This window comes from Coloeus monedula, assembly GCF_965178545.1.
Source record: "Coloeus monedula genome assembly, chromosome: 8".
Taxonomy (NCBI): domain Eukaryota; kingdom Metazoa; phylum Chordata; class Aves; order Passeriformes; family Corvidae; genus Coloeus; species Coloeus monedula.
In genome coordinates this window covers 22,903,626-22,931,145 of record NC_138788.1, presented here as the reverse complement: position 1 = coordinate 22,931,145, position 27,520 = coordinate 22,903,626, and the positions used below count along the sequence as shown (strand labels likewise).

Genomic DNA, 27,520 nt, shown 5'->3' with positions numbered 1-27,520 from the left:
TCAGCAAAATGAATACTGAAGATTTCCTCTGGCCACATCTGACTAGTAGGACAATTAAAATACCAACCATCATGCGTTGGTAACCTAATGTTAACTATTCCCTCTTACAAACTTAAGAGAAGCATGAGTGGAGAATGTAGCAGAAGCATAACGCTGACCTGCACAGAACTGGTGCAAAAATCTATCTGATAATATTCCTTTCTAAGGCAGAGTTATTTCACTTAAATCAATTAGGTGGTGTTCTAACTTAAACTAAGAACCTCAGAGACTGAAAATGCCTGTGGAGATATTTAGTTTAATTAATTGTTAGCTAAAGTGATTCAAGCCTATATTCAAACAAGGTTGTGGGTTTTTTTTCCCCAAAGTATTAAAAGAATATAGGCCATGATAAAAATGATCAAGCTTCTGAGCGGCTTGCTCATAGTAGTTTCAATTAAAGCATTTCAGTTTGCAGTGAGAGTAGACTCAGAGTGGGCACCATGTCTGTCACTCACGGTGGCTCAGCGACAGAACAACTCATCAAGCTGGGATCACTTGGCCATCACCCATCAGATGTCCATCATGCACTCATCCTAACCTCAAAAGTAATTTTAATTTCTGACTCGTTCATACCCCAAACTAGAACAGGGGCTGTTTTTCTCAAGAAAGTCCTCCTGGGTTACTTAAGGAATATAAATTCTGTGGCTATCTAAGACTGGATGCTCTTAAAAGTGCGGAGAAAAAGAAAGCCTTCCCGTTCCAGGAAAGTGATGTCCTCTAGAACAGTATCTGTAATAGAGCTCCTCACTGCCTACAAAGAAGCAAAGTCCTCAGGCTCCCAGGGCATGTCCTTGACTCAGGGTTTTGGTCGATGCTTGTTCCTTAAAAGCACTCATAAGCACAGAGAAAATTTTTTTATGCATCAGTGTTTCATTCTGTGGAATGATAAAGATGCTACTTTGTAGGCTATTACCCAATATTATTAAAGTGTCTCCTTCAAATAGGAAATTCAAATGCTGTGCTAAAAAATATGGTTTGTATGTTGCAATGAAAATGAAATAGTACTTGTTCTTCAATGTCACCAAGCATTACATAAACACATATAATGACAGTGACTCTCCTCTCCTTCCCACTGCAGTCAGACAGAAGTGCCTCTGTTCAACCAGTCGTTTTGATGCCTTTATTGACTCTTACAAAGATAACATCAGTGCCAGCTGAGGATCTCTCCAGATATTTTTAGGAACTTGTAAGATGTCAGTGAAATGTCAAAAGCAGTTAGTGATGGACTGCCCTCCTAATGGGAAAGATGTGTGCTGTTCTGATAATTTACTATAAAAAAACCTCCAGGTGTAAATGTGAAATAGAACATTGTTCATTCAGTATTTGGTGAAGATTGTTATATACACTGTCCAATTCTTAAATACAGTGTAATTAAAACAAAAACCCAATGTATTTATGATTTTGACTACTATTCAGAAAGCATAATTCACTTAAATGCTCTGAATTAAAAAAAGGTAATTTCCCTGCTGATAATGGTAATTCCACCATCTCCTTATGTGCCTGTTTTCCCCAAGTATCATTTGATAGGGTTGTTGCCACCATGCTTCATCTGAGAGGCAGAAATGGGTCTGGCCATCAGAAAAACAGGCACAAGGGGAATGGAAGCAGCCAGTTCAGTTTCTAGGGAGAATGAGCTAGTTTGCAAGGGTCCAGTTTGGGGATGAGCCCAGGAAAGAAAGCAGTAGCAGAGCAGGAGATGCCAGGGAAATGACTAATGGCATTGTTGTCCTTGTGGAGGGATGTAAAGAGGAGATATCTGGGCAATGACCAATGAAGTAATTTGTTATGGATGGCATTGCATGTGAAAATTATCTATAGTAATTCCATTTGAGGGTGGACATTTTCCCCCTTCTCTCTTTTCCATGAATCATTCAAAATGGATTCCAATCCAACTGGGAAAGAAAATTAAACAGACTCAAGGCTGCTAATCGTGCACTGGCAATTTGAAAAAAAGGAAGTAATCTACACGGGAATTGCATACCCAGTAGGGACTCTATTCTACAGCACATTACACTTTTTGTAATGGTCATGTGGGTAAAATGTATTTTTAAAGTATCAGCACAGGCAGGCAAGATTTAAACCAGCAGTTCTTGGCCCTCTGGTATCCCATTAGGGTTGGGGAAGAATAGGAATTAGGGGAGGAAAGGGAGAAAGGACGTGGTGAAAGTGGGTTTGCTCTAGATAAGCCTCTACATCCTGTTTCACAATCTTGTTGATAATTTGCCCCAATTTCCCCCCTTGCCCTTTTCTGAGCTGTGAACCGTTTTTATACCTTCAGCAAGAAACAGGTGCTTTAGATCATTTTTTAAAGGAAAAGCTTAGGATGATTGGAAAGATGGCAGCAGCTGTCTTTATAACTTACAGGGCCTGAGGTTTCTGCCTGTCCAAATAATGAAATACTTCCTTCACAGAAATAACGTGAGTTTAACCAGCACAGAAAATATCTTCTCTTTTTCTGCCAGGGACTTCTAGAAGATTAATAACTTATCAGGCTTCTTGACCTGGTTAAATCTGAACTAGTACAAGTATGATACCTCAGAAATAACTTCTACTCTCCTTTTCTGCATGGAGAGTACCATAAATTAAAAAAAAAAACAAAACCAAAACTAACCAAAAAACTTAGCATTGTCTTTGCTGACAATCTATTTAGCTGCAGCCTCCAAGTATGTTATGTATAGTTGTGAAGCAAAGATACACTGTTCTGCCAGAAGCTGATGTCATGTGCCTATACTGAATTTGTGCCTTTGTCTTTTTACAAAAAAACCTTCATTTCCTTGAACAAGGCAGTTCCCTAAAGCCTTTCGAGAGTGGCCCTGAGCCCAGCTGGAAAACGGAAAAGCTCCTGTGTGACTGAAAGATGTAGATGTTGGGCACATCTAATCAGCACTGGAATTACGGTGGGGAGGAGCAGAGGACAGAAGTGGAGAAGGGGAGCCCAGGTTGGACAGACAGCACAGGGTAGAAGCAGGGTCATCTGTGCATAAAGGGCTTTTGGCAGGTGTTAATGTACTGTCCATGGATCAGATACAGATCCATCACTGTACCTTGGATCCTCCTCTGGATGTCATGGTCTTAGACTGGTTCAGTGAGGCTGTAAAACACTGGAGAGCTGAGCAGCCAGGCCTGGTGCATTTGGTCTGATCTTGTACAGAGAACCAAGGTACTTCCTCACTCACTGCCACAACCGAAGAGACTGTAACATCTGCCTATTTCTTGGTAATTCATCTTTGTATTTGTTTGCTTCTTTTTACATTGTTTTGCTTTGTTATTAAACATATTTATTTCCACGCAGCTGTGATACCAACAAGAACATTTGCACAACAGAGTCAGAGTCCTGTTTATTTTGGTTGGTTGATTTCCTAAAGCAAGCTACTATTTAAATTTTTTGGGAAAGGAGGAAGAAGAAAGTTTACCCAAAGCCTCTGTAAGAATTGAGCTCACTTAAAATCATATAAATATATTCATAAAAGCATTTTGTATACATAGTCATGCTTCCATCACCGCATTCTATTTTTATTGCCAGCCAGTGTGTGATGGCTGGGTGTAGGTGTCTGAGGCATCTGTGATTTACCTGCCCAGCCTCTGCTCTGCCACAGTGGCAGTAGATGTACTTTCTTCTATCACACGAATAAGCTTAAGCTTATTGTAATATTTACAGTTTACTTTCCAAGCGTCACCTCATAATTGTTAAATTAATACTGAACCCAGTCACTGTTAAGATTAGAATGAAGAGTTACAATATCCATCCATTCGTCTGCGTTTGTGTGACATCCAGTGGCAGGATAGGTCAATCACAGGCTCCCCTTTCTGGGGAAAAGTGTAAAAATTACTCAGAACTCCATGAAGAACATGAAAGCAGGAAATGTATTGCATAGTAATGCTAACAGAGCAATTGCTTAATTTTGGTTCAAAAATAAACTGGTGATTAAAGCAACTTGTTCAAGGAAACACATTGCAAATTTGTACGTACCCTTAACTCACTGCAGCCTTTAGTGTTCTTTCCCACTGCTACTGACGTGAACTCATCTCCTCAGTGTTCCCACTGGGCACAAAAAAGTGAATAAACCATATATCACCCTGCTCAAAAATGAGTAATCTCTGTTTCCCTGCATTTAACTGTTGAGTGCACAGCGAGTGTCTGGACTCATCAATTTTGTCAGGAGCAGTACTGAGATTCGGAGCCAAATTTTGATTAAAACTCGTGAAATATTTAAAAACCCAAAATATATTAAGTTTGATTATCCAAATAATATTGAATTAGCCTTCTAAAAAGTTGTTTAAACTGAAAGATCTAAAGTCCAATCTCATGTTTGAAATAACTGTCTGAAATTAAAGTAATTCATGGCAGTTGTGTAAAGTGTTTTCTTTGCCATCATCATGACAATGATGTGACAGCAGCACTGCTCTCAACATTTATCCATTTTTTTCCATGCAGATAATAAATTAGTAACATCTTTTTTATTGCTCACACACATAAAACCCACAGTTATCATAGAGAATTTTTTGCAATTTGTTGTAAGTAGCAACTACTAATACTGAAAACGACAAGAACATGTTTCTGTTTTTCTAATCTGCTTTACAAGATCCATAAACCTTTCATAAATCCAGCTAAGTCCCTGTGTGCAAGCTTTTTATATAGCAAAAGGAAAATAGAATTTTTTTAAAGAATAGTTTTAATCTCATAAAACTTAACAGAGGAATTAAGCATTGATGTCTAGCGTCTGAAATTCCTTTAAAGTTATGTTTACAAAATTACTAAATTTCAGGTTTACTATTTATTAATGACAAGCTATTTCAAGGATGTAAAAATATTATTTTGGCACTAAATTTGTTGTTAAGATAAATATATTGGACACACACACACACAAAAGACTGTGCAGGCCTGGGTACTGCATACGAGGCACATGTTACCAGTAGACAGGAAAACAGCAGCTGTGCACCATTCTTGGACACAAAGTCCTCAGGAGTCACGAGGTTAGCACAGGATCTTTTTTTTTATGCCTGGTTTTGCTGACTACAGAGTCACTTAGTCAACTATAATAATCAGAATAAAAGTCCTCTCCTAATGTTAGATTAGTTTTATGCTACTCTATGGCAAGGAAAAGCAAGTCAAATCTGTCAGAATTGTATCTAGAAGAAAATAAAGATCAAATATACGAAAATGCCCTTGCTGAGATCCAGTCCTTTGAGCTGCCTCTTGGAACCACCCTAAGGTATGCTTCTTTTTGATAATACTATACTCTTCATGATGGATGTGTTCCATTCTATAGCTGTTCTTTCAGCCAGCACAATATATTAGAAACTTTGTTTTCCTGACCCTGAAGCCTACAGGAAAGTTGAGTTTAATTTCAACGTGATTGGCCCTAAGTGAAAAAATACAAACCAAGGTCACCTACTCTGCTCTTTCTTTTCACCAGGACAAAGCAATCTGTTACTGATGGCTGGCTGCAGATTTATGAAAAAAGAAAGTGCTCTTAAAAATGAAAACAAAGGGAAATTTTGTCTTTTTTGTAGCAGTGTTTTTAGTTTGAAGTTTACAGCTATAATTTTAAAGAATTAACTGCTTATTATTCTTAAATTTTTAATAAAGGTAACTTTTATTTTAATCACCAAAGACACAACTACTTAAGGTTTTACTGTTGATATTCGAAAATATCTGAACATTTAGTTTTTGTTTTAATTTGCAGCTTATGGTAACTATCTAAGGGTAAAAGTGTAACTGATAAAGTTCCTCTGCATATTCATCCTTTAAAAAAGTAATACATAAAAGATTATTTTGTAATCTGTCTAGGTATATTGTCAGTATCTGCAGAAGAGTTTTAAAAATAGCCTGCCTGGCACTGTAGGCGTCAGGTTGCAGTAACGATCAGGCTAAAAAAAGAAAATTAAATTTACCCTGAAAAATGTGTCAATCTATAACTTCGGTATTTTGATGGTGGGAAAAAAAGGAATGTGGGAAGATCGTTACTGCATTTGAGTGATTTCTTGAAGGAAATACAAGTGGTAGGATTTTTACCTTTTTTTTTTTTGCATCATGCACTTTGTAAGCACTCATTTACATTTAGAGTAGTCCTTGTTGATTTAGTAGGCATCATTAATAAATTTATCTGAATCAGTGCTGAATATAATAAAGGCACAAGCATAGACAAGATGTGCACCATCTTCGGTGCCATTTATTAACTCATGTACAGGTGTAGTTGCACCAGAGCAGGAGAGATGATGAGCTTGATAACAGTAACTGGAAGGGTGTCAGATGCAATTGTAGACCTTGATGCATTCACACTTGTCAAATGCTGTCAGTTCCTTATGGGAAAAAGTAGCTACACATCACGCTGAAGTTTTACATATCTAGCCTATTTCTTTACACGAGCTTCCTACTTGTGTGCAGAGAACTTTGCCCAGAAAGCAGGTGCATCCTGCCTCCTGAGCATGCAAACCCCAAGGATTAGTTAATCCCTGGCCACAGGCCACAAAACGTAAAATTTAAATAGAAAATAGGTTATTCCTCCTTCATTGACACATGAAGCTTTGCTGTACAAAGCACTAGGAAACAGTATGTCAGTTTCTACTGAAACACAGCAAGCCACTGCACGTAAAGGTGCACTTTTTTTGTTTTGGCTTGGTTTTGTTCTTTTTTAAATCCGATCCCCAAGTTTCTATCACGTAAAGAATGGAAGGACTGAAGTCAGTGACATAACCTGAATTCAGAAACCCCCGCGGCGCCGCCGCCTCAGGGGTCGGTGCCTTCCTGCCTGGACGGGCACGGGCCGCGTGTGCGGCAGTGGTCAAATCAAAACAAACCAAATAAATTATAATAATAATAAAGCAAAAGCACGCCATGAAACAAACCAGAACTAGCTCAGTGGAAAAGGCCGTGTTGAAGCCTATAAACCTTCAAGGCGTCTGTGTAGCGCGTCTGTGCACTGGGGAGGGCAGCCGGTCCGTCCGGGAGAGGGGCCGCATTTTGCGCGCCCCTCGTTTGTCACAGTGCGCTGAGCGGGTCGCAGCGGCTGGCGCCGGGCAGACGCAGCTGCCCGCAGTCTCTATCAGACATCAGTGCCCGGAGATGCCATGGGGACGGAGGGCCTTTGCTGGGCGCCCCTGGCGTCCCCGGCGCAGCCCTTCCCCTGCCAAGGACCGCGGGGCACTGGCGAACTGGTGCGAACCTGCGCCTCTTCACCTGTCCCGCTCCCTCCCTCCCTCCTCCCCGCCGCCCCGCGCGCACGGGAAGCCCTCCCCGGCCGCTCCCGCCGGCCCCCGCCCGGCTCCGTGGCCGCTCCTCCCTCGGCGCCTCCCGCAGCGCCGCGGCCGCGGGGTCCCTCCCATCCAAGATGGCGGAGAGTCTCCCCGAGCATGATCGCATCCTGCAGGAGATCGAGAGCACCGACACGGCCTGCGTGGGACCCACCCTGAGGTGCGGGGCGTGGGGGCCGCTGCGCCGACAGCGGGCGAGGCTCCCGCGCCCTGCCCGCCCGCCGGCCCGGGGAGCCGCGGCCCAGCCCGGCCGCGCTTTCTGACAGCTGCTCCCCAGGGACGGCGCGGGGCCGCCCGCAGCGCCGCCGGCGGGAGCGGCCGCGCCGGGCGCGGAGGGGACGAGCAGCCCCCGGTGCCGCTCCGCGGGGGCCCGACCGCCGCCCCCCGCCCCGGGCGCTGCGGGGCGGAGGGAAGGGGCCGGTGCGGCGCGGGCAGGGAGCGGGGCTGTCACGCCGTGCCGGGGCGCTGACAGGCAATGGGGGCCGAGCGGAGACGGCGGCTGTGCCCCGGCTCCAGGCTGGCCGCTCCCTGGTATTGTCTACCGGGGAAGCAGCCGGGCACGGCCCGGCTCCGGCGGGCTGGAGTGCGGCCTCGGGACGTGCCCGGCCCTGGGCCCGATGCGGGTGGCCGGGCTTGGGGCACCCGCCGTAACCCAGTGCCGGCCTTTGCTGCCCCGCACTTGGACAAGAGTCAGCTCCCTGGGTGTGCCGGTAGCCCCGGTTCTGTGCTGAGAACGGGGCCGAAACCGTATCATGGGTGGGTGTTGCAGCGCTCCACTATGCAACCCCTAATGATGAGGACTGAAATATACTACCCTGGTCAGTTTCCTTGGAAATGTGGCTGTGTTTAGAGCATTTCTGCTGTGCCATGACTTCAGTGGTTTGGTTTTCTGTCTTTTCCCTCCAATTCCACATACTGCCAAATGGCCTAGCCTGCTTGTTGAAGAAAAGGTTTTGCATAACCTCTCCTGTTAGAGGCGAACGTCGAAGTGCCTTTCCCTTAGAGCTGGGGAGATAAGGGCAGGGCCTGTGGTGAGTGAATTGGGTTATAGAGGAAACAGGGGGAAAGGGGGCCTTCATCATGGAGCTTTGCTGATGTTTCCCTGATTAAAGATACTTCCCTGATTAAAGATGTCTGAAAGGAATAAAAAAGCATAGGCACTAGCCAAACAGGGGAGAGACAACTGTGAATTTGAATGTTATCTCTTTGAGAGGATACAGTGAGCCTGTGTGCAGAAAACTGGGAAAGGCAGTTTGTGTGGCAGCATGCTGCAAAGCAGTGAGCATGGTGCTGCTGGCTTTTCCTGGAGTGGGAATGATGCCTCCTAGAGAGTGTGGACAGGGCTGGGAAAGGGTGAACATGGGGTGCATGGGTGAGGAACCCAGTGCTGAGAACTGGTAGAAGAGAAATTTCTGTTGCATGCCAAATGGGCCATTCTGCACATCATAGCAATTGATTTTGAGGTTGGCTGTGTGTGGATCCTCCAAAGCTGTGTGGGAGGTGGCAGTCTGGACATTTGTGTGAGGCTGGGGCTAATCAATCCTCTGAGAACCCCCATGGGGAGTGTGGTGGGGTCATCCAGACATCACACAGGGACTGCTTGCTGCGTCAGTCTGGTCTTGGGAGGTCAGCTTGGAGCAAACTGCACTCTGATCTCCCCTCATGTTCCTTAAACACAGCTGCTGTTGGGAATACAGTGTGGAGATGCTGAAGCTTAGCATCACAAGGAGCTTCCCATGTGACAAGTCTGTGGGCTTAGGCTGAGAGAAAGTAGCTGGGATGCTTTCAGACTTGAGTTGTCCCTGGAGGCAGTTTAACAGTGTTTCACTTTACAAGCCCAGGCAGGTTGAAGCTGATGCCTGCAAAAAACCACACCAAAATATTAGATATAATTGCAGTTTCGCTGCCATTTCCAGTACAGAGCTTATATCAGAGTATTCTGTGGAAAGGACAGAGAATTAGGCTACACAGCAGAAGGTGGCAGGTTTGGGAACCACAGGCGTGGATGGGGAAGGGACTATATGAATCTCTCATTCATATTAAGCATTTAAAATTTGCTAATGTTTTTATAAATACTAAAACTTAACTTCTTATTTTTTTGCGTGTTCCTGTCCTATCACTGACTTTCCAGTAAGGGAATTTTGCATTGCTGACTTTCAGGATTTTTAGGAAAAAAGTGCATGTTGGTCTGATTTAACCTCTGGTGTTCAATTACAAATTAAAAAGAATGAGGTTAAAGCGTGGTTACTCTTCAGTGTTTTGAAAGAAGTCCAGCAAACACCGCAGAAATATGCTTCTACTCCCTAAGAACACCAGTGTTTAAAAACAAAACTTGAGCTGTCTGCTCAGCTCTGTCTGTTGCAATTTGTGAATTGCTGTGTGAAACTGAAAAGTCTAAAGTCCCACATCTAATTACCAGATCTATTTCAATGAACAAAAGCATGAATGTAAAATGGAGCATTATTTTCTGCCTGAGATCTAGGTTTTACTTGCTAAACAATATAAATCAAAGAAATGAGTTGAGTAATTCTATGTGCAATTGCATAAGGCTACAACATGAAGTGATCCATTGATTTCCAGTCACAGAAGCTATTGAAGCCAGTTGTCTCACGTAATGACTGAAATTATGTTAATTTCATTATGTGAAATGGAATATTTTTGTAATCTCTGGTTTGTAATGCTGGGAGAATATTTATAGCACTGCCACATGAAATAAAGTACCAACATACCTACTTAAATAGCAGAACAAAAGAAGGGACTTGAGGTGAGTAGTTCGGATAAGTAGCATGAGGTAATATTAAATGCTGAAGATTGTAGGATATGCAGGATCTGACTTATCCTTAATTGTTAATATCAAGACATAAATGTCTTCCTAGTGCATCCATGCTTCACAAAGGATGTGTACTTTTTTCTTGTGGGCCGTATGTAGATTCCATGGAAACACATTTTTGCTCCTGTTTTTCTTCAGTGTTTTTCTTGCTGGTTTGGTATAGCTGTCCCTGCCAGGTGCTGCTTCTTACCTTGCTAAAGAGTGGCAGCACTTGTTCTTATTATAGAAAAAATAATAGCATTTATTGATATATAATGGTTTTGTGTATAATTTACAGTTAAGGAACAACATACAGACTGATCCTGCAGGTGATTTTCTAGTGCTGAGATCTACCCATAAGGAGGAATGTGAAATGCAGGTCCTTTATAGGAGGAATCAACATACAGCTAGTGCAGTTGGGATTATTTACTGTTCAGGAGAGTTAGCTCCTAAAGATTGCTCTGCATCTCAAGAGATGAAGAGATTGTATTGGATGAAATTAATTTTCTTTTTAGATTTTAACTGTGTGAATTTAGTGATTTAAATTTGCTGCTATTTTACTTTCATCTCTAAATTCAGTAACACATGCTGTATCACTATAAATGAGACTTAAGCCAGCAGTTAAGCCTTTCATTAAATAGGCACACTGTGTATATAGCAAGGCAGGATTAATTTTTTTTTCATCAGACTCTATGAAACTTCTGTCAACATCTTTTTGGCTTTAATGGCTAACAAAATGAGATTAATGACAAAACTTGTTAAAGGCTCATCGCTCTCACCTTTTTATATAACATGTTAATATAGTATAATTCATGTTTCATACATACTTCTGCACTTCTCTCAGGGAGAGCTATCTCATTTCGAATCTTTGGAAAGGAAATGGAAGACGACAGAAAGAAAGACAATTCCCATAATCCTCCCAACAACAACAAAAAAACCCCAAAAGTTATTAACAAAAAACTTAAGACCCTCACTGAAGCCTGTATCTTAACACTTCTTGAATAGTCAGTTGGACATGCTGTGGTAGCTAGTAAGATAAATTCTCTTCAGAAGAAAGTAATTGACCTTATCTGATGGTTAGTTTATGGTTGGTTGAAATAGGTCAAAGTGGAACTCAACAGAGTAGGAGTTGTTCTGCCAGTGCTCTGTATACTATAGATAAGAGTTTTTTTGAGTCTGTAGTAATGTGTAGTATTTCAAAGCTTTTTTTAAAAATAAATGAATTAACTCTTAAACTCTAGCTTGGCAATATATTTCATAAGCATATGGTAGACTTTCTCTAAACACTTCATCTTGTGAGCTTTGCATCACTAAGTTTGCAGTGTTCTGTGATTCCCATGCACAGCCGTCAGTGGAGTACCTCCATGCCCACAGTTCATTGACTGAACAAAAATACAGAAGTAAAATTAAATATAAAAACTGTGGGGGATTTGGTAATGGAAATTTTGTAGCTAAGGTGAAGTTGATAAGGAGGTGCTATGCCTATTGATGTATCTATAAGTGGAATGTACTCTGTAGCTTTAACCCACAGTCACAGCTTGGAAAGTGCTCCTCAAAAGTCAGTGTAAAAATGCTTTTAATCAAATTCCCTCTTCCTGAAATCGGTCATCACCAAGCTGTTGCCTCGTAGATGTTAGAGCATCTTCCAGGTTGCTCTAAGTTGTGCTGGCTGTGAAACTTCTTTGCAGAGTTCTTAGAGAGCCTCCTGTGAAGACATTTCACTGGCCTGTTGTCTCTGGCTGCAGCAATCACACCCACAAGCACCGTTCAGTCGATGCATTTCTGTCTGATGCTGCAGTATGCTGCAGTCACCTCCACTGATCTAGGACTGCATTGCACTGGTAAAAGCAGCACTGAGCTGAGACTGCAAAGCAAAATCATTTCTGTATAGTGCTGGGTTTTTCTCATTTAGGTTAAACAGAGTTTGGAGGTTGGATGTCATAAATGAGTTTGGCTGAAGTGTTAGAACCAATTGATAGCTGTTCATCCTGTACTTCTGTCCTTGAGTTACAGAGAAGCCAAAGGTAAATGCTACACTTCAGTAAGGCATCATTTGAAAAATAAGCAAGACTATTTTGTCCTTTACTGATCAACGTCTCTAAGAAAATTCAGAGTTAGAAATATGGAATGAGAGTCTAATTCTGCTGCTTTTACTGTATTGCGGTACACTTTGCAACTGCAGGTGCTTTGCCCGGACTGGGGTCTGTAATTTGTATTTTGGAGATATTCTTGTATGCATTGAGGGGGGCTGTCCAAAGCAAAATGAGCAAAGTGCCTAAATGTTATGTAGCTTCAGTTTTACTGAAAGTCTACATTACAGTTACTAGCAGGCATGATTTGGCTATGTGATTCTGTGTTTTCAGCACAACAGTTAGTGAGCAGTAACATAGGCAGTATGAATGAAATCTCAAAACGTGGGAAGATGGTACAGCATTAACACAATTGTAGGCAGGGAAATACTTTTTCTGAGTACTTGCCTATGGTCTATTGGGATTTGTGATGTGGTTATCCAATAACAAAATGTGGTTGCCCTCATTTTTGCCCTGTGGTCCTACTTGTCTGGTAGGATTGTCTAAAGTAATTTTTCTGTGTCTTCATTATTTTGGAGTATGACCCAGCAATTCGCATTTTTGTCTATAGCTTAGTCTTGTTTTAAATACAGAATAAGAGTACTCTGAGATCATCAGCCAGTGCTATAAATCAGAATTTTAGTGGTTTGATCATATATTTTGATTTCAAATTGTATTTTTTTTCTTTTACAGAATTGTAAGTTACTGCTTTGAAAATTTGTAGTCTCTATTAATGGTCTGTCTTCAAGCCCTTCTCAATTTTCAAGTTAACATGTTTCATTCCTGGTTCCCTTTCAAGAAAAGTTACAAAGTAGCCCAAAAGAACTGGAAATTCCGTGTGTGATAGCTGTGGTCTCTTTTGGATCAGGTGACAGACTGTACTTTCATGCATATTGTTGTGGTTTAACCCCAGCCAGCAGCCAGACCCACCCAGCTGCTCATTCACTCCCCCACCTGCAGCATGGGGGAGAGAATCAGAAGGGTAAAAGCTGGGAAACTTGTCGGTTGAGATAAAGACAGTTTAATAGGGGAAGCAAAGGCTGCGCACACAAGCAAAGCAAGGAATGAATTCACTGCATCCCATGGGCAGACAGGTGTTCAGCCGGGTCCAGGACAGCAGGACCTCATCACAAGTAGTGGTTACTTTGGAAGACAAATGGCATCAATCCAAATGTCTCCTCCCTTCCTCCTTGTTCCCCCACTTTATGTACTGAGCATGATGCCATCTGCTCTGGAATATCCCTTTGGTCAGTTGGGATCACCTGTCCTGGCTGTGTCTCCCCCCAGCCTCCCGTGCTCCCCCAGCCTCCTGACCAGTGTGGCAGCACTAAAAGGCCTTGGCTCTGTGTAAGCCCTGCTCAGCAATGACAACACATCTCTGTATTATCAGCCCTGTGTGCAACACAAGTCCAAAACACAGCCCCATACCAGCCACTGTGAAGAAAATTAACTCCAACCCAGCCCAAACCAGCACGTATATTTATATATCAGTTTACCTGTATTATAATAGCTAACTTCTGTTTTGTATCTGGGTTGTTATGGAGTAAGGAGAATGGCCTGCTCACTGTGAACCAGTGTAGCCTAAAAAAACAGAGGCTTGCTTGTAGTGTCAGTTGCAGATTTTGTTACTTGGTGCAGGATTTGATGGTATTCCAAGTATTTAAGTTGAAAGACAACAGTCAGATAACGCAACTGTCTATGTGATGTATATTGCTATGAAGGAGCAATTTTTTTTTTATTGCTAGTCCATTATATAGAGACAAAAGGTCATAAGATGAGTCTGTGCTGTAGACTGATTAATCTGGCATTCAGCAGCAGAACTGCAGTTCTGATTTTTCTGTAGCCTGATCAGTCAGATTTGCCATTGGTAGCAAAAGTATTTTAGAAAGATTCACTTGCATTGCTGCAAGTTTCAACATATTCTCAAGTTTTTATAAAGCCTGAAACTGCTTGTGGGTAATCATACCTGTACTGCATTTTTTTGTTGTGAAAAAATCTTTAGGTTACATGCTGATTAAGTTTGTCATGAAATATGTGTCTAGAAATCAGGTTATCTTGATCTTTTAAGTGTTCATGCATCAGCTTCTGACTCAATTCTTGCAGTGATTTCCAAATGGGCAACTGCCAAGTGAATCTTTAACCTACCTAGTAACCTGTGTGAATTGTTCTGAAACAGCTCTCTCCAATTTCCCAAGCATTACCAAAGAGCTTGAAATTGTCCCAGTGTTTAGGAAACAAGTTTCAAAATACATTAAAGCTTTTAAAATAGGGAAATCATCTGCTGCATCATCATCAGAATAGTGTACTTAATAGATGTTTAATGCAGTTTGTGACATTGTTTCTCATTTAAATTTAGCCTTCTCTTCATATGAACAGCTTATTCTTGTGCACTCTTACATCAGTTAAATTCAGAAAAGCCAGTTCTTATTCCTGTCATCTCTTCATTGACTTATTCCTCAAGCTGATTTTATTCAGTGTCTGGTGACCCAGATTTCGGACCTGCCATGTGCATAGGAAGTGCATAATTTTACGTCCTTCACAAATGCCAGTCACACAGGTGCTTACTTCCTTGCAGATTTTTTTGGAAAGCCAACAGCATAGCCTGTGCTCCAGCTCGCTTTGTGTCTGGCTGAACTATTGCTCCAAGACTTTGCAATTTCCTCAATACAGATATCTACCTGAGGAGCCTTAGAAAAATTCAGTTAAATATAAATCTGGTTTTGATCAGTAAGTGCTGGTGTGTTTTTAAGTTTTGTCATGTTGCATTTTATGTCTTGTACTACTAATATGAGCTCATTCAAGTTGATGAGGATTAGTATGTCTTAAATAATTCTTTTAAGATAATGCCAGAAAAGGATTTGAAAATAAGAAGCTATTTTTATGGGTTGTAGTAAGCTATTAAGTACTAACTCATTAAAAAATATAGACATAGCTTTGCATCAGCATCAGGTAATCACATGAGATTTTGTCTTGCTGAAGGGCTTTCTATGGCTAGTTATAAAATCTAGCTGTGGCTAGTCTTTCTGGCTATTTTCTGATGATGGTTGAAATGACCAAACCTAATCCCTGTCACCACAGACCTTGGTATAACAATGGCAGAATGTTCAATTTGGTGTTCAGCTTGATGAAGTATTTTCAACAGTGCATCTCTTCCTCATCTTGTACATGTCTACTGTGGAACTATCTGTACTCCTGACAGACTGGGTCCAGTGCAGGAAGGAGTTAATGATCTCTCCTGGAGCCTGGCTGAAGCCCTTCCTTTACCTCAACCTTTGCCAGTAATAGCAAACTAGTAGGGAACTTAATCACTGAGGGAGGTATTAAAAAGGAAGGAAACAGATTTTAGAGTGCATCAGCCTTGATGGAAAGATGTGGGATTGGATAGGGAGGACCTAAAAGATGCTGGGGATTTTTTTTATATATATATAGCATGAGAAAAGTGTTCCGTTCTAATACCGTCAGTGGGATTTTCACTGTTTCTCAGGGAAAGTAATTTGCTTGCAAAATTGCAGTGAGTGTAACTTGCAATTCTCCTGTGTATCAGAGTAATACAAAATTAATAATGCATATACTGTCGTATATGTACCTGGGGGATTCTTTTGAGACATTTCAGCTTCAAAGGGAAGTGTTTAAACTTTCAAGTTTTGGGACTTACACAGTTTGCACTCTTCCTTAGGCATAGAGTGACTTTGAAGGATTTTTACCCCATTTTGTTCATGGAAAGAATGTTTCCTTGTAAGTTTTGTTTTGAGTTAATTTTAGCAGAAAAGTAATGTAGTAGATACAGTTTTATACTGTATATTTGTTCTGGTTTGTTTCATACACGAAGGAAGCTGTAAGCAGTTAGCCAGTGTGTGCTACCTTCTCTTGAAATGTGGAGCTCCTGTGCTATGCTGGAGTGTCACCTTTCCCTAAGAAATGAACAGATTTTCTTGGTTTGTTTATCGAGCAGGTCGAGAACTGGAGTAAGTCAGTTGCTTCAACACTGTTAATTGCTTCCTAACTGAGAGAAACACTGTGAGTTTCAGTTCAACTTCTAAATTGAAAACAGACTTTTTTTTAGAAGTCATGTTTTATTTTCTTCAGTGATCCTGGGAGATATGCAAAGAATATATAGCACAGACTGTTGTTTTACATGAATTAAATACATTATGATTTTTTATGTGTAGGGTGTGTGAGCTCATAGAGTTAACAAAAACGAATTATATAAAATCATTGTAAAATGCATGATTTGGTTATAGGTTTGCAGAGGAATGCGATGCACCAAAGAGTTAAATGGTTTGATCTGTATTGAATAGAATACATTCTTAATCCAATCCAGGTTTTGAAACTTTTAAATTACTGGAATTTTATTTAATCTGGAACTTCTTAAATTTGTGAAATAATATATTTACATCTGTGTAGCACTGATATTCAAAGCCTATTGAAGTAACTTAAACATTTCTGACATTAAATATTCTGTTTTATTTCATATGTCTTGTGAAGAGACATATGAGATTGTTGAAATATGAAATTTATTTTGTCTACCAAAACAACTGGTCTGTTTTTATCTCAAAGATTATGTCTCAAGTGCTCTAGATAAAGTTGACAGATTAGCTAGAGGTTGTAATAGATGCCTGATTATTTCTGGTACATATGTAATAGAAATCTGATCAAATTTTTTAAAAGAACTTAGAAGCTCACAATTTGGTTTACGGATGAATCCATTTCTCCTAAAATACAACAATTTATGTAACAAACAGTCTGTGGAAATATTAAGGGAAGATAAAAATACTGTTATATGGACTTCAATTTCCTACTTTATATTCTATGAAATAACATAGGTTCCAACTACATCCACTCGTATCCATGTGGGTATATGAAACAGATGGCCAAACTTGGCACTTCATTCTGTGGCAATAGCCAGTACCAAAGCGAGCGAAGCTGCCATTTCCTTTGCTGCCTTTTTATCTACTATTACAACACAAAATTGGGAAAAAAAGTGGTAGCGCAGCACTTGTTTTTCAGTTTCTTGCTTCATACATCAGTAAGTCGCACAAAGGCTTAGCAGGAAGAGGCATCTCCTTGGTCAGCAGTGTAAAAACAGGAAGGAGGAAGTCTATTGCAAATCTGGGTATACTGATTATCAGTTCGTGTTTTGCTGCAGAGGATGTCCATTAACAGCCATCAGCGTGATCCATTGCTTATCCAGCATGAACAATGACTGCTCTAGTGCTGCTACTACAGAATAAGGACCCTGCTTATAGGAAGTAATGTTAACTAACAAACTGTACTCAGCCCTTTCCTGCTCATAGAAACAGGATACTATTAGTGAGAACAATTCACAGAAATTGCACATCCAGGAAAACCAGGCAAGCAAAGCATAATAGCTAAACTAAGATTAATAAAATCTTTTCTCTGAATAGGCCATAGCTGAGTTCTATGTTGTTCTGGCATGTAATGTGAGCTTTTAAATAGAGTGGTGAGATGTAATTATGAGTAAGAGTGGCAGAACTGGAATGTAGGTAGTGTCTGGCATTGAAAGGCTGCTTAGGTTTTAAGAAATGTGCTTATTACCATAACTGCAATTGAATGACCGGAAACACCTGGACATTATTTTATAAAGCTTTTTAGGGTGTATGCAGCCACCTATATGAAATTACTCTGTGGAAAAATCCCTACAAAGTTTGTAGCTTGTGTAAACAGAAAATATCTTTGTATATTGTAGGACAAAGGAAGTTTCTGCAGTGTTTCCTGTGAAATTGCAGCTCAAATGGAGTGTGTGATACAGTATCGTGGTTAGGGATGCCATGGTTATAGTCACAGTGACAGGTCTGTTTTAAGGGCAGAATCTTAATTTGCATTGTCAGTGTTTTGTGCTTGCACTGTTCCCACTGAACTCATCATGCAAATTTGAATTGTGAATATTACTTAATTTTATAATTTTATTTAGTATATCTCTGTGTTACTGTTTCATTTGGGATGTTTTTTCAATGAAGGGAGAAATAGGAAGAGCATCTAGTGGGCCACTTCTTGCAATGTGTGTGTGGGAGCTAGTTGAGGGCATCTCCAGCATCAGGACAAAATTGGCATTGATAGCAAGATATTAGTAGTAAAAACATTATTTTCCATAAGCACAGTCTCTTCATTTGGGAGTTGGTTTATTTGTGTGTGTGTTTTGTTTTAAATATTACTTTGAAACATTAAATAAAAAGTGTATGGTTGGAAGGGGTTTCTTTTGTGCCTGCATTTAATTGATCAAAGTAAGTAGTAATTTTTCTCCCCTGCACAGTGCTTAATTTGAAGCTCTACAAATGAATCTTTTTCTCTTGCTTCCATTGCAGGTCAGAAGTTGCATGGTCAGACTTACATTCCATGTCAAACTTGTACAACTGTTGTACAGACACATGTAATTCCTGTCATTGTCACAGCATTCATGGAGTTGTAACTGATCGGCACTTACTGAGTGGTTATCAGTATCCTGAAAGGAATGTGTACATACAGTTCTTAATTGCTTCATATGTCTTGTGTAATCAGGAAATGAAAGACTCTATGGCAATATAGGCACGGCTGGGGAAACCTGCAATTCATCCTAGAAATGGGACAGAACAGGATGGGTTGGCGGAGGTGTGAAAATGGTGAAAGGTGGCAAGTCATTAATAAGGAGTTTCTTTGTCCTGTAAAAAGATTGCTGTTTTTTTCTCTATTTTCTGACATGTTTTTTTGGCTATTTTAAAATACATGATCTGTTTTAAAAGTTTCTGTTGCTGCTAGAGCCTATTATTATAAATGATTACTAGGAGAATTGTTCTCTCAAAAAATTTACAGTAATGCTTCATGAGCTCGGATTTGTCTTTCCTGAATATGGATTGCAATTAAAAATAGAATCGTTGCCTATTTAAAAGAACACACAAAACAATCCCCAAAACCTTCAAGAAACAATATTTTTTTAAAAACTCCAATGGGATTTGTTAAATATTTTTTTTTTCTTTATTTAATAGACTGTTCTAGTAATGATTTTTAAGTGACAAAGTTATCACCAACCAGGAATTCATATTATCTTCTGAATCATTATTGTTGTATGAAAGTATGGAGATTTTATTTTTAATAAAATAAACTCTTCAAGTTCATTTTTTTTTTGCCTGAAGTGTGAGTTCCTGAGCAGTTCTGCTTTTCTCCTTTGAAAAGTTACAACTATTGCTATATATATGAGATCAAATTACTTTAGTTGCCATTCTGATTATTCTTGCAATTATTTTTCCATGCTAAACCAAGAAGATTACAGTAAAAGTTGTATTTAGGTGTCTGGTTATTGTCATTTTCTAGTCTAGAGGCCATAGATGCAGAGATAAACTGGAGATGAGGAGGGGAAAAAGCAAATTTGGGATATTTGTTGAACTTACAGAAAATAATTTTGGTCTCCTCTCCTTTTACACTTAATAGTCTGTATGCATGTCAATTGTCTGCCCTTCCAGTAGTAGTCCAGTCAATGTATTAAATTAATTTTTGGGTTTATACAATTTTTTTTTTTTTTTTTGCTTCTAACTTTTTATTTCCATCCTCCTTAGTGAAATGCTCATTCTCTTTCAATCCCGCCTACACTCAGGCATTTAAGGACATCTATCCTTAATTGCATGCACAGAAATATTTGTATGAAATGATAGCAGAAATGTATTTTTGAAGTGAGACTGTAACCATTTGTGAAGACATTTATGATGCTCGCTTGGAGTGATAATGTATATGTACGGACTTATCATTATGGAATAGATCAGATGATTTCAGGATAATTGATTTTTAGTATTATTTTTTGAAGGGTCGTGTGGAATTCTTGGCATGTTAAGTTTTACAATTTTTGACTGAATTTTAGTTCTCTGGAGATGAGCCTTTTTGCTTACTTAACAGTTGGTGTTTTTGTGCATAGGATGGTGCCCTCTGGTGCTTCAATATATTTTTACATTTAAACACAAAAAGTCATCAGTAAGAGCTATTAAATACACGTTTTTCATATTGTGGTTTAGTTTTGAAAGTAAAAGTTTTAGGGAAGTTTTTTTACGGTATAAAGTAAACTTATTTTATTGTTTTAAATTGGAAAATGGTTGCATATCTGAAAATTCTACTTCATTTTTTCTTGAGACCTGAATTCAAATCTGTTTATGCTTGTCTTTCTCCCTTCAGCTTACCTGGTAAAAAAGATCAAGGTAAAAATATCCCTATTGCAATAAAATGTATCCAGTGAACTGAGACATCTTTTTCCTTTAGGTTGGTCTCTGAGTACTCCTAGTTTGTTTTTTTTTCCTTTTTCAATTACTTTCTACACTATCTTCTTTTTACCTAGACTGACTTTAATATGACTCATCCAGTTGTTGGGATGAGTGAAAAAAAAAATGTGTCTCAGTTTATATACAGAGTTCTGGGAATATAGACAAAGAACCTGCTACACATTACCAGGAAAGTTGTTCAGCTCTGCTTGTGCTCTTCATGGGTTCCCTGCTTGCCCTGTCGATTAGGGAGGAACATTCAAGTTAATGTTATCTCATTCCAGATTGAAAATTAAGGTGATAACGTTGTGCAGTTTTGGGTTTTTTTGGGCGCCAAAATCAAATACAAGCTTCAGTCTCCAACAACAGTGATTTTCTCCTGTTTTGATCCAGTTTGAAGACTCCTACCAAGGAAAAAACTTTGTCAAAGTTTCATGGTATGAATCAAGCACTAGTAGTCTATAGGTTCCTATAGCTGTGCAGATCAGAGGTTGAAAGCAGTTGTAATAAAAACTGATCATGTCTTTCGGTTTGACACAGTTCAAATTTGTGCTATGTTTCAGACCATCAGCATCTACTTCAGGGGTCCATAAAGCTGAGGAAGATCCTTGGGGCTCTTCATTCAGAGGTGTATAAATGTAAACAGAACCTGAAAGAACTATATTACACATGTAAAACTTCTTTTGGTATCCTAGGCACATTTTCCCCTTTTTATGACACTTCCTCCTCCTGGATGTGAAGCAATTTTCAGTGAGAGAGAGATTTTTAGGGTAGACATAATTGCATGTAATTGTCACCTCCTGAAGAAATGGAGCTAGAAGGGTTACTACTTCCTCACTCACTTTCCAACAGAAAACACTCTGTGTGTGTGTTGTAAATTCAGTTAATTTTGTCTTGTAATTAAAAAAATTATCTCTAGGATGCTTTTAGGATTCCATGTCTCTTCAAGGTACTGCAATATTGGTCACTTGTCTGCCTGATAATTTAGTTCTCAAAAGTGGAGAATTGTTATCCGCATCTCTTGCAGTGTCATTATCTGTTGAAATGTACACTTTCAGATAATTATTCAGAGGTAGCAATTACTTTATTTAGATAGGTGTAGATAATCTTTGAAATAAATATATGTATGGAAAATAAGCTTCAGTATCAGAAATAAACTATGATGTGTGATGTTCCGTAATGGGTAAATCAGATGTGTATTGTCTCAGTTGTGTTTGCAGTTTTGAGAAAAAGCCTGGTTTCTGTCCATGGCCAGAGATGGCCTGGCTCTCCAGTGTACACTTACTTTTTCACAAAGGCTAGTGCTTTAGGCCAGACTTTGTTCTGAAGCCCCTGAAACAGCATGTGTAAAGTGTCTTCAGAGGACAGTGTCCTAAGGGAGTCAGTAAACCCGTTTAATTCATCTTCTTCTCACCTAGATGGGAAAGTTGTGATACAAAGTGTGAATTTCTTCTAAATACTCTGATTTATTTCTGCCAAGGCAAGCAGTTCTTTCTCAGGGTTTTATTCACTTGTGTGCTAGCGAGCGTTGATTTGTTGTTCCCACAAGGTGGAGCTGTCTACATATGTAATTAACATGGAATTTATACTGCTGGTGCATCTTGGGGAGCTCTGTCAAAATACTGGTTTAAATCATAGGTCACAATTTTATTAGTATCTTTGCAGAAAAGGGTACAATGTATGACACAAAACAGTAACTATTATTTTAAGGAGGTAGGGTAATCTTGTGATTAAGGCGTTGGGAGGTACACACTATTTCTTTCTTCCCCCCCCATTTCGAACATTTATTCCCTGTATTATTTTCAATTAAATATTGTGATAATACCCCTGAGATTAAAAACCAGTACTTTATTATCATTAAATTTAAGCATAAGCAGCCTTAATATTGAGGAAAACCTAATCAATGCAGATTTTTATAACAGTGAAAACTGTATTACCTATGCTATGTTGTATGTACTTCCAGAACTTCTGGCTGTGTTTTCTGGAATTTTTTGATATCATTTTAAGGAGCAATCTTCTGATTGCAAAGGATTCCCTTTTTTCAGTATTTTAACAGCATGTGTGAAAGCGTTGGCAGGGATGTGAAATGGATAAAAAGTTATCAAGGCAGCTATTGGATACCTTCAGATCATCAGGCAATAACTAAGTCCAAAAAGACAGTGCATTGCTACCATCAAAGAAAGTTTAGTTTACAAACTCAAGTATGCAGTTCCTCTTGCACCATCTTTTTGCAGTCTCATTCTCCTTTTAGATGTATTTTCTTTACTGAGTTTTACTGCTGTTTTCATTTATACTTACATTACACAATTTACAGTTTGAGCACATGGTGATAGATAGAAGTCTCCTGTCTTTGTGATAATGCCTCCTTTCTCACTTCTCTTTGAGAACACTGGAAGGAGACCTAAACTTGAAGGCTTCTTCCACCCTTAAACAGAAAGGCTAAAGAAAGCAGTAATAAAATGAACTTTTGTTTTTGTGTATGGTGTTTTGTTGGTTTGTTTTTGTTGGTTTTTTTGGGGGGGGGGGGGGGTTGTTTGTTTGTTTGGGTTGGGTTTGTTTGGGTTGGTTGGTTGGTTAGTTTGTTTTTGGGGTTTTGTTGTTTTGGTTTGGTTTTTGGTTTTTTTTCTGTCTTTTTGCTTTAGCATGCAGTGCAGAATAGGTGATGAGTCCAGCGCGTTTAGAGGAGGCTCATGCTTTCCAGTTATCTGTGAAGGCACTTTGATACATCTGGTCCTCCTAATCTTTTTTTTCTTCTCCAAGGACTCTGAAGACAGTTGGATGTCCCTCTGTGTCCACCCTCTAGCTTCCAGCCTCTCTGACCCTTTTCTTAATGGCGCAATATTCATGTAACCAGCCTTTGTATTTTGGAGTGCTGCAACATCAGTCATTGAACCTTTTTCTCATCCTTTCCCCATTTCTTTACAGGTGGCAGTGCTAGGCTCCACATGCTTGCCCCTGTGTCTTCTCACACAGAACATTAGGTTGCCTAATGAGGCCTCACTCAATGCCCACTGTGTCTTGTGCCTTTCCTTCCTCCCAGGCCAGGATGCTGCTTCTCCCGCCAGCCAGCACTGGGTTCTGGGTGTGGGTATTTCCCCCTGGCAGATGCAGGTCACTTGTGACCATTGACCACAGCCCTTTAAAGCTCAGTCATCCTGGGCAGCCTTGAGGGAGCCCTTTCAGGCGGTCTGACAGGAACCTCAAGAGGAGAGACTTACGGGCACACTTTTGCTTCTTCCAGCTGTCATTTCAAACTGTGGCAGTGGAAATGGTGAGGGGTGAACCACTTTATGGGTAAACAACCTTATTTTTCCCCTGGTGCACTTTGGAGGAAAGAACCTACTTTCAGTACCATAGCCTTATTTTTCTGTCCCCAACAACAAAAGGGGTTGTTCTTGGAATATTTTGTTCAATAGTTTTGCCCTGAGAAAATACCTGTAACAAGCAGAACGTAAGGAATTGGCTTTCTTCCTTCAGAATGTAGGAGAGCATATTGCCTTTCTTATGTCTCTTAAGTTCAGTTGCTTCTCTGAATATATTGTACGAGGTTAAAAGACACTCAAAAAGCATAAGGAATCTTGTTACAAGTCTTTTCAATCTCTTCTGCATCCTTTTCTTCACTGAAAGGTCACGTTCCTGTCAGACACTCAGCTATAGGTTTGTTGTGCTGATGATGAGCCCAGATCTCATCAAAGCCCAGGGGTCTGGTTAGAAAAGGGAATCTTGAAGAATACAGGAAATCACACTTCTCCAAGAAGATTGGGAGGGAAGTACTTTCTGTCTACTCAAGAGTTTTAGAGGCTTTGACTCATGGTTACCTGGTTCTTGAACTTAAGACTGTACTTCTGCAAGCAACACTGAAACCGTTGGAACTTCAGCCTTTTCTTTTCCTCATCTTAACTTTTTAAAATTTTTATTTTTTTACAAACCAGCTTCTCCTTATAAATGTCTGGAGAAAACTTTGTAATTATGAAAGGAAATTAGAGGCTAAAAAAGCAATTTAAAGATTTTTGATCACTTCTATTGTCTAACACTCGTAGTTTGCATTGCAAACGTTTGTATGTGTATGACTAAATCATCCTCGTATTGCTGCTCTCATTCTGTGTGAGAAGCTACTTTAAAACTGCCTGTCTTTGCTGCTGTTGATGTATGAAATTATTAATCAACTTTTTGAACTGTCTGTGCCTTGTCTTTGTTGGGGGACTCCATACCTTTGGTTTTGGTACTGTTCTATGTAAAACCTCCTGCTTCCTCTGACAAAGTCTAAAGGTTTAAGTTGCCCTCTGCCTCTTTCACTCATTCTTATGCTGGAGCTTTTTTGCACACAGATTTCTGTTTCTGATGCTGCTTAGCAAACGGCGTCAGTAATTTCTCCCAAGTCATGTTTCCTCCTGGAGGTTTCAAAGTGAGCTATTAAAGAATTAGTAAAATAAGCCAAAAGACCCGATTCTAGCCCTTCCTGACAGTTAGATCCCATGGAGGAAGCAGCCTTAGGCGTGTGCATGCCACGGTTTTGCCCTGGGAGCCAGTGGGCGTGGGCAGGTGGGGACGGAGCTTTGGGGATTGCCAGGGGTCCGGCTGCTGCCGCACAATGCTCCGGTCATTCCGGCTGGAGTCATCCGGCTCTGATTTAGTTGGATAACTCTGCTGGTAGGAATACCGGGAAAGCAAATTTGTATGTTTGCACTTCTTTATATTTAGCAAGGAGTGGAATTTGATGGAAAAGCGATCCATGCTATTTGAGGTGGTTGGAGAAACTGATTCTTTTGTACCCATATTTGAGCATTAGGGCATAAATAACAGACCAGTGAGGCTCAGGTCAACCATGATGTAACTGGTTAAGCACCTGGATTAATGCCATAAGGGCTGGGTTTTGTGCCATCAGTTCTCGGTTTTGTGCCATCTTTTTTTTAACGCTGATTTTGGTGGAGTGGATCCACCAAAGGATACCACTGACATCAAGTTTGCTCGCTTTTATTTTCTTTTTAAGAGAGATAGGTTTCAATAAAGATCGTTGCATACATACTATTTTCAACTGGGGTTAAAAGTAAACTCTGATTTTCTTATTTGTATTTAATAGGTCTGTATATGATGACCAACCAAATGCACATCAGAAGTTTATGGAAAAACTTGATGCCTGCATACGTAACCATGACAGGGAGATAGAAAAAATGTGCAATTTTCACCATCAGGGCTTTGTGGATGCTATTACAGAACTTCTTAAAGTTAGGGCTGATGCAGAAAAACTAAAGGTAAGGAACAAGTTTTTCAGAGTTTCATATATCATCTTTGAATCTAAAAGAAGGAACTGGACTCTTCTACTGAAGATTAATTTAGTATTTATCACATGCATTCTGATGTTTGCAGCAATTTTTAGAAGTGAATTGGATTTGTGATTAAAGCTGTGTTACCTGATACAGTAATTTACATTTACAAAGCTGAATATTTGATTAGATCTCATTCTGATTTTTTTTAATGTATGTTTTCAGAAAATGCTACCAAATTATTTTGCCTTTTTTAAAGACTTTCTCAGAAGGTAAAGAGCAACAAATGATAAACACAGTATTTCTGAAATAGGTCTTTTCCTAATCATGCATTTATATGTCAGACCTTAGAAGAATTTGAAGTCCTTATTAGAAAACTAAAAATACCACAATTATACATGAAAAAAAATTGTTCTTTACTTTGTAATGTGCAGAAGAGTAGGTGATGTTAGTAGTTTTCATGAGATAGGAGAACCAAGATTTACTCACAGATCAGAATGCAGAATAGTGAATTATGAGATCCGTCCCTTTTAGCTCTCCTTACACTTTTGAGAGCAAAATATGCACACCAGACAGAATGAGCATAGTTCATCAGAGGTTATGATTAGAGGACCATTATATAAAGGATATTCAGATAACAAGAGACCAAATACAGCATCAATGAGGTCATTGAGCATCTTTGTTCAGAAATTAATGAGATTTTTAATAAACTAGAATGTGCTTCCTTATTATGATGACCTAATGAGTCACTTACTATGTGGGAAAATCTGAGGTTGAGCTTTGCCTGCACCTGCAGCATTAAAATGTTGCTGTGGTTTGGAGATTTCCACGTTTGATGTTAATCAACCACCCAGTGTTTGCATTCAGCAAAGTATGAATGTTTAATTACCATAAAATGCAATCACCATTTCTTACAGACAATGAATGGCCCATAGAGCTCATTGAGGTTATCAAAAAGGGACCAGTGGTCAATTGGGTCAATGATTTGAATTGTTTGACAGACCTACAGAAACAAGGAAAGTTCAAAAATCCCAAGTAAATTTGAGAAGTTTGCCACAGAATCTGTTAGAAAGAACTGTCATAAGTAATTGAAGTTAACAAAAGCCCTTTGCGATCAAAAGTTCAAGTTCAAGCTGTAGAGTTAATTTGAATTTGCATTTCTTTGTTCTAAGTTTCTCAGGAAGCATGATCTGATTACAAGGGTGAGCAGTCACATCAGGGCAATATATGCATATTTGTCTAACAAAGGTGAAATTATTTTTAAGGTCCAAGTTACTGATACCAACCGAAGGCTTCAGGATGCTGGGAAAGAGGTGAGAGAATGGTGCTTCCTATATGGGCATTATGAATTTTTGTAGCAAAATAAATTTATTTGCATAATTTAAGTGTGATTTTCTTTCCTTTTTTAAAAAAATAAACCTTTAAGGTGATAGCCCAAACAGAGGAAATCATCCGATGTAGAGTTCAACAGCGGAATATTACAACAGTTGTAGAAAAACTACAGTTGTGTCTTCCAGGTGAGTGACCTATAGCTAAATAAGATGGCAAATTAAATAAAGTAAGTCACAATAGCCAAAAGGAAAAGACTTTTATTTTTTCTAAGTTGTGGTCTTGTAACATCCAGTTTAACGAAAAAATTAATAGGTTTTTAAAAAATGTCAAAACGTAGGTTCCATGTCTTTTGTAATATTTGACATAGAGCAATTGCAACACTGTCAGAAGACAGTGAGACATTTAAATGATCCAAACAATGTGGCCACATACAGCTTTGAATGAACTAATATTTTTAATATGTTAAACAATTCATTTTTTTGCTTGAGAGGGTGGGTTTTAGTGTTTGAATACTGG

General features: G+C 39.5%; 1 protein-coding gene across 3 annotated transcripts in view; it reads left to right on the top strand.

Annotated features, from left to right (window-relative positions):
* The first annotated feature begins 5,016 nt into the window (after window positions 1–5,016).
* Window positions 5,017–27,520, top strand: part of EXOC6 (exocyst complex component 6) — an 86,560-nt gene continuing 64,056 nt past the window's right edge. For 2 of the 3 annotated variants that reach the window (XM_082286559.1, XM_082286560.1), the window contains exons 1-4: window positions 5,017–5,252; window positions 25,489–25,660; window positions 26,938–26,985; window positions 27,099–27,189. In XM_082286559.1, coding sequence (XP_082142685.1) covers window positions 5,131–5,252; window positions 25,489–25,660; window positions 26,938–26,985; window positions 27,099–27,189 — 433 coding nt within the window. In that variant the 5' untranslated portion in view covers window positions 5,017–5,130. The remainder of the gene's footprint in view (window positions 5,253–25,488; window positions 25,661–26,937; window positions 26,986–27,098; window positions 27,190–27,520) is intronic. The other variant, XM_082286561.1, reaches the window with a different exon arrangement.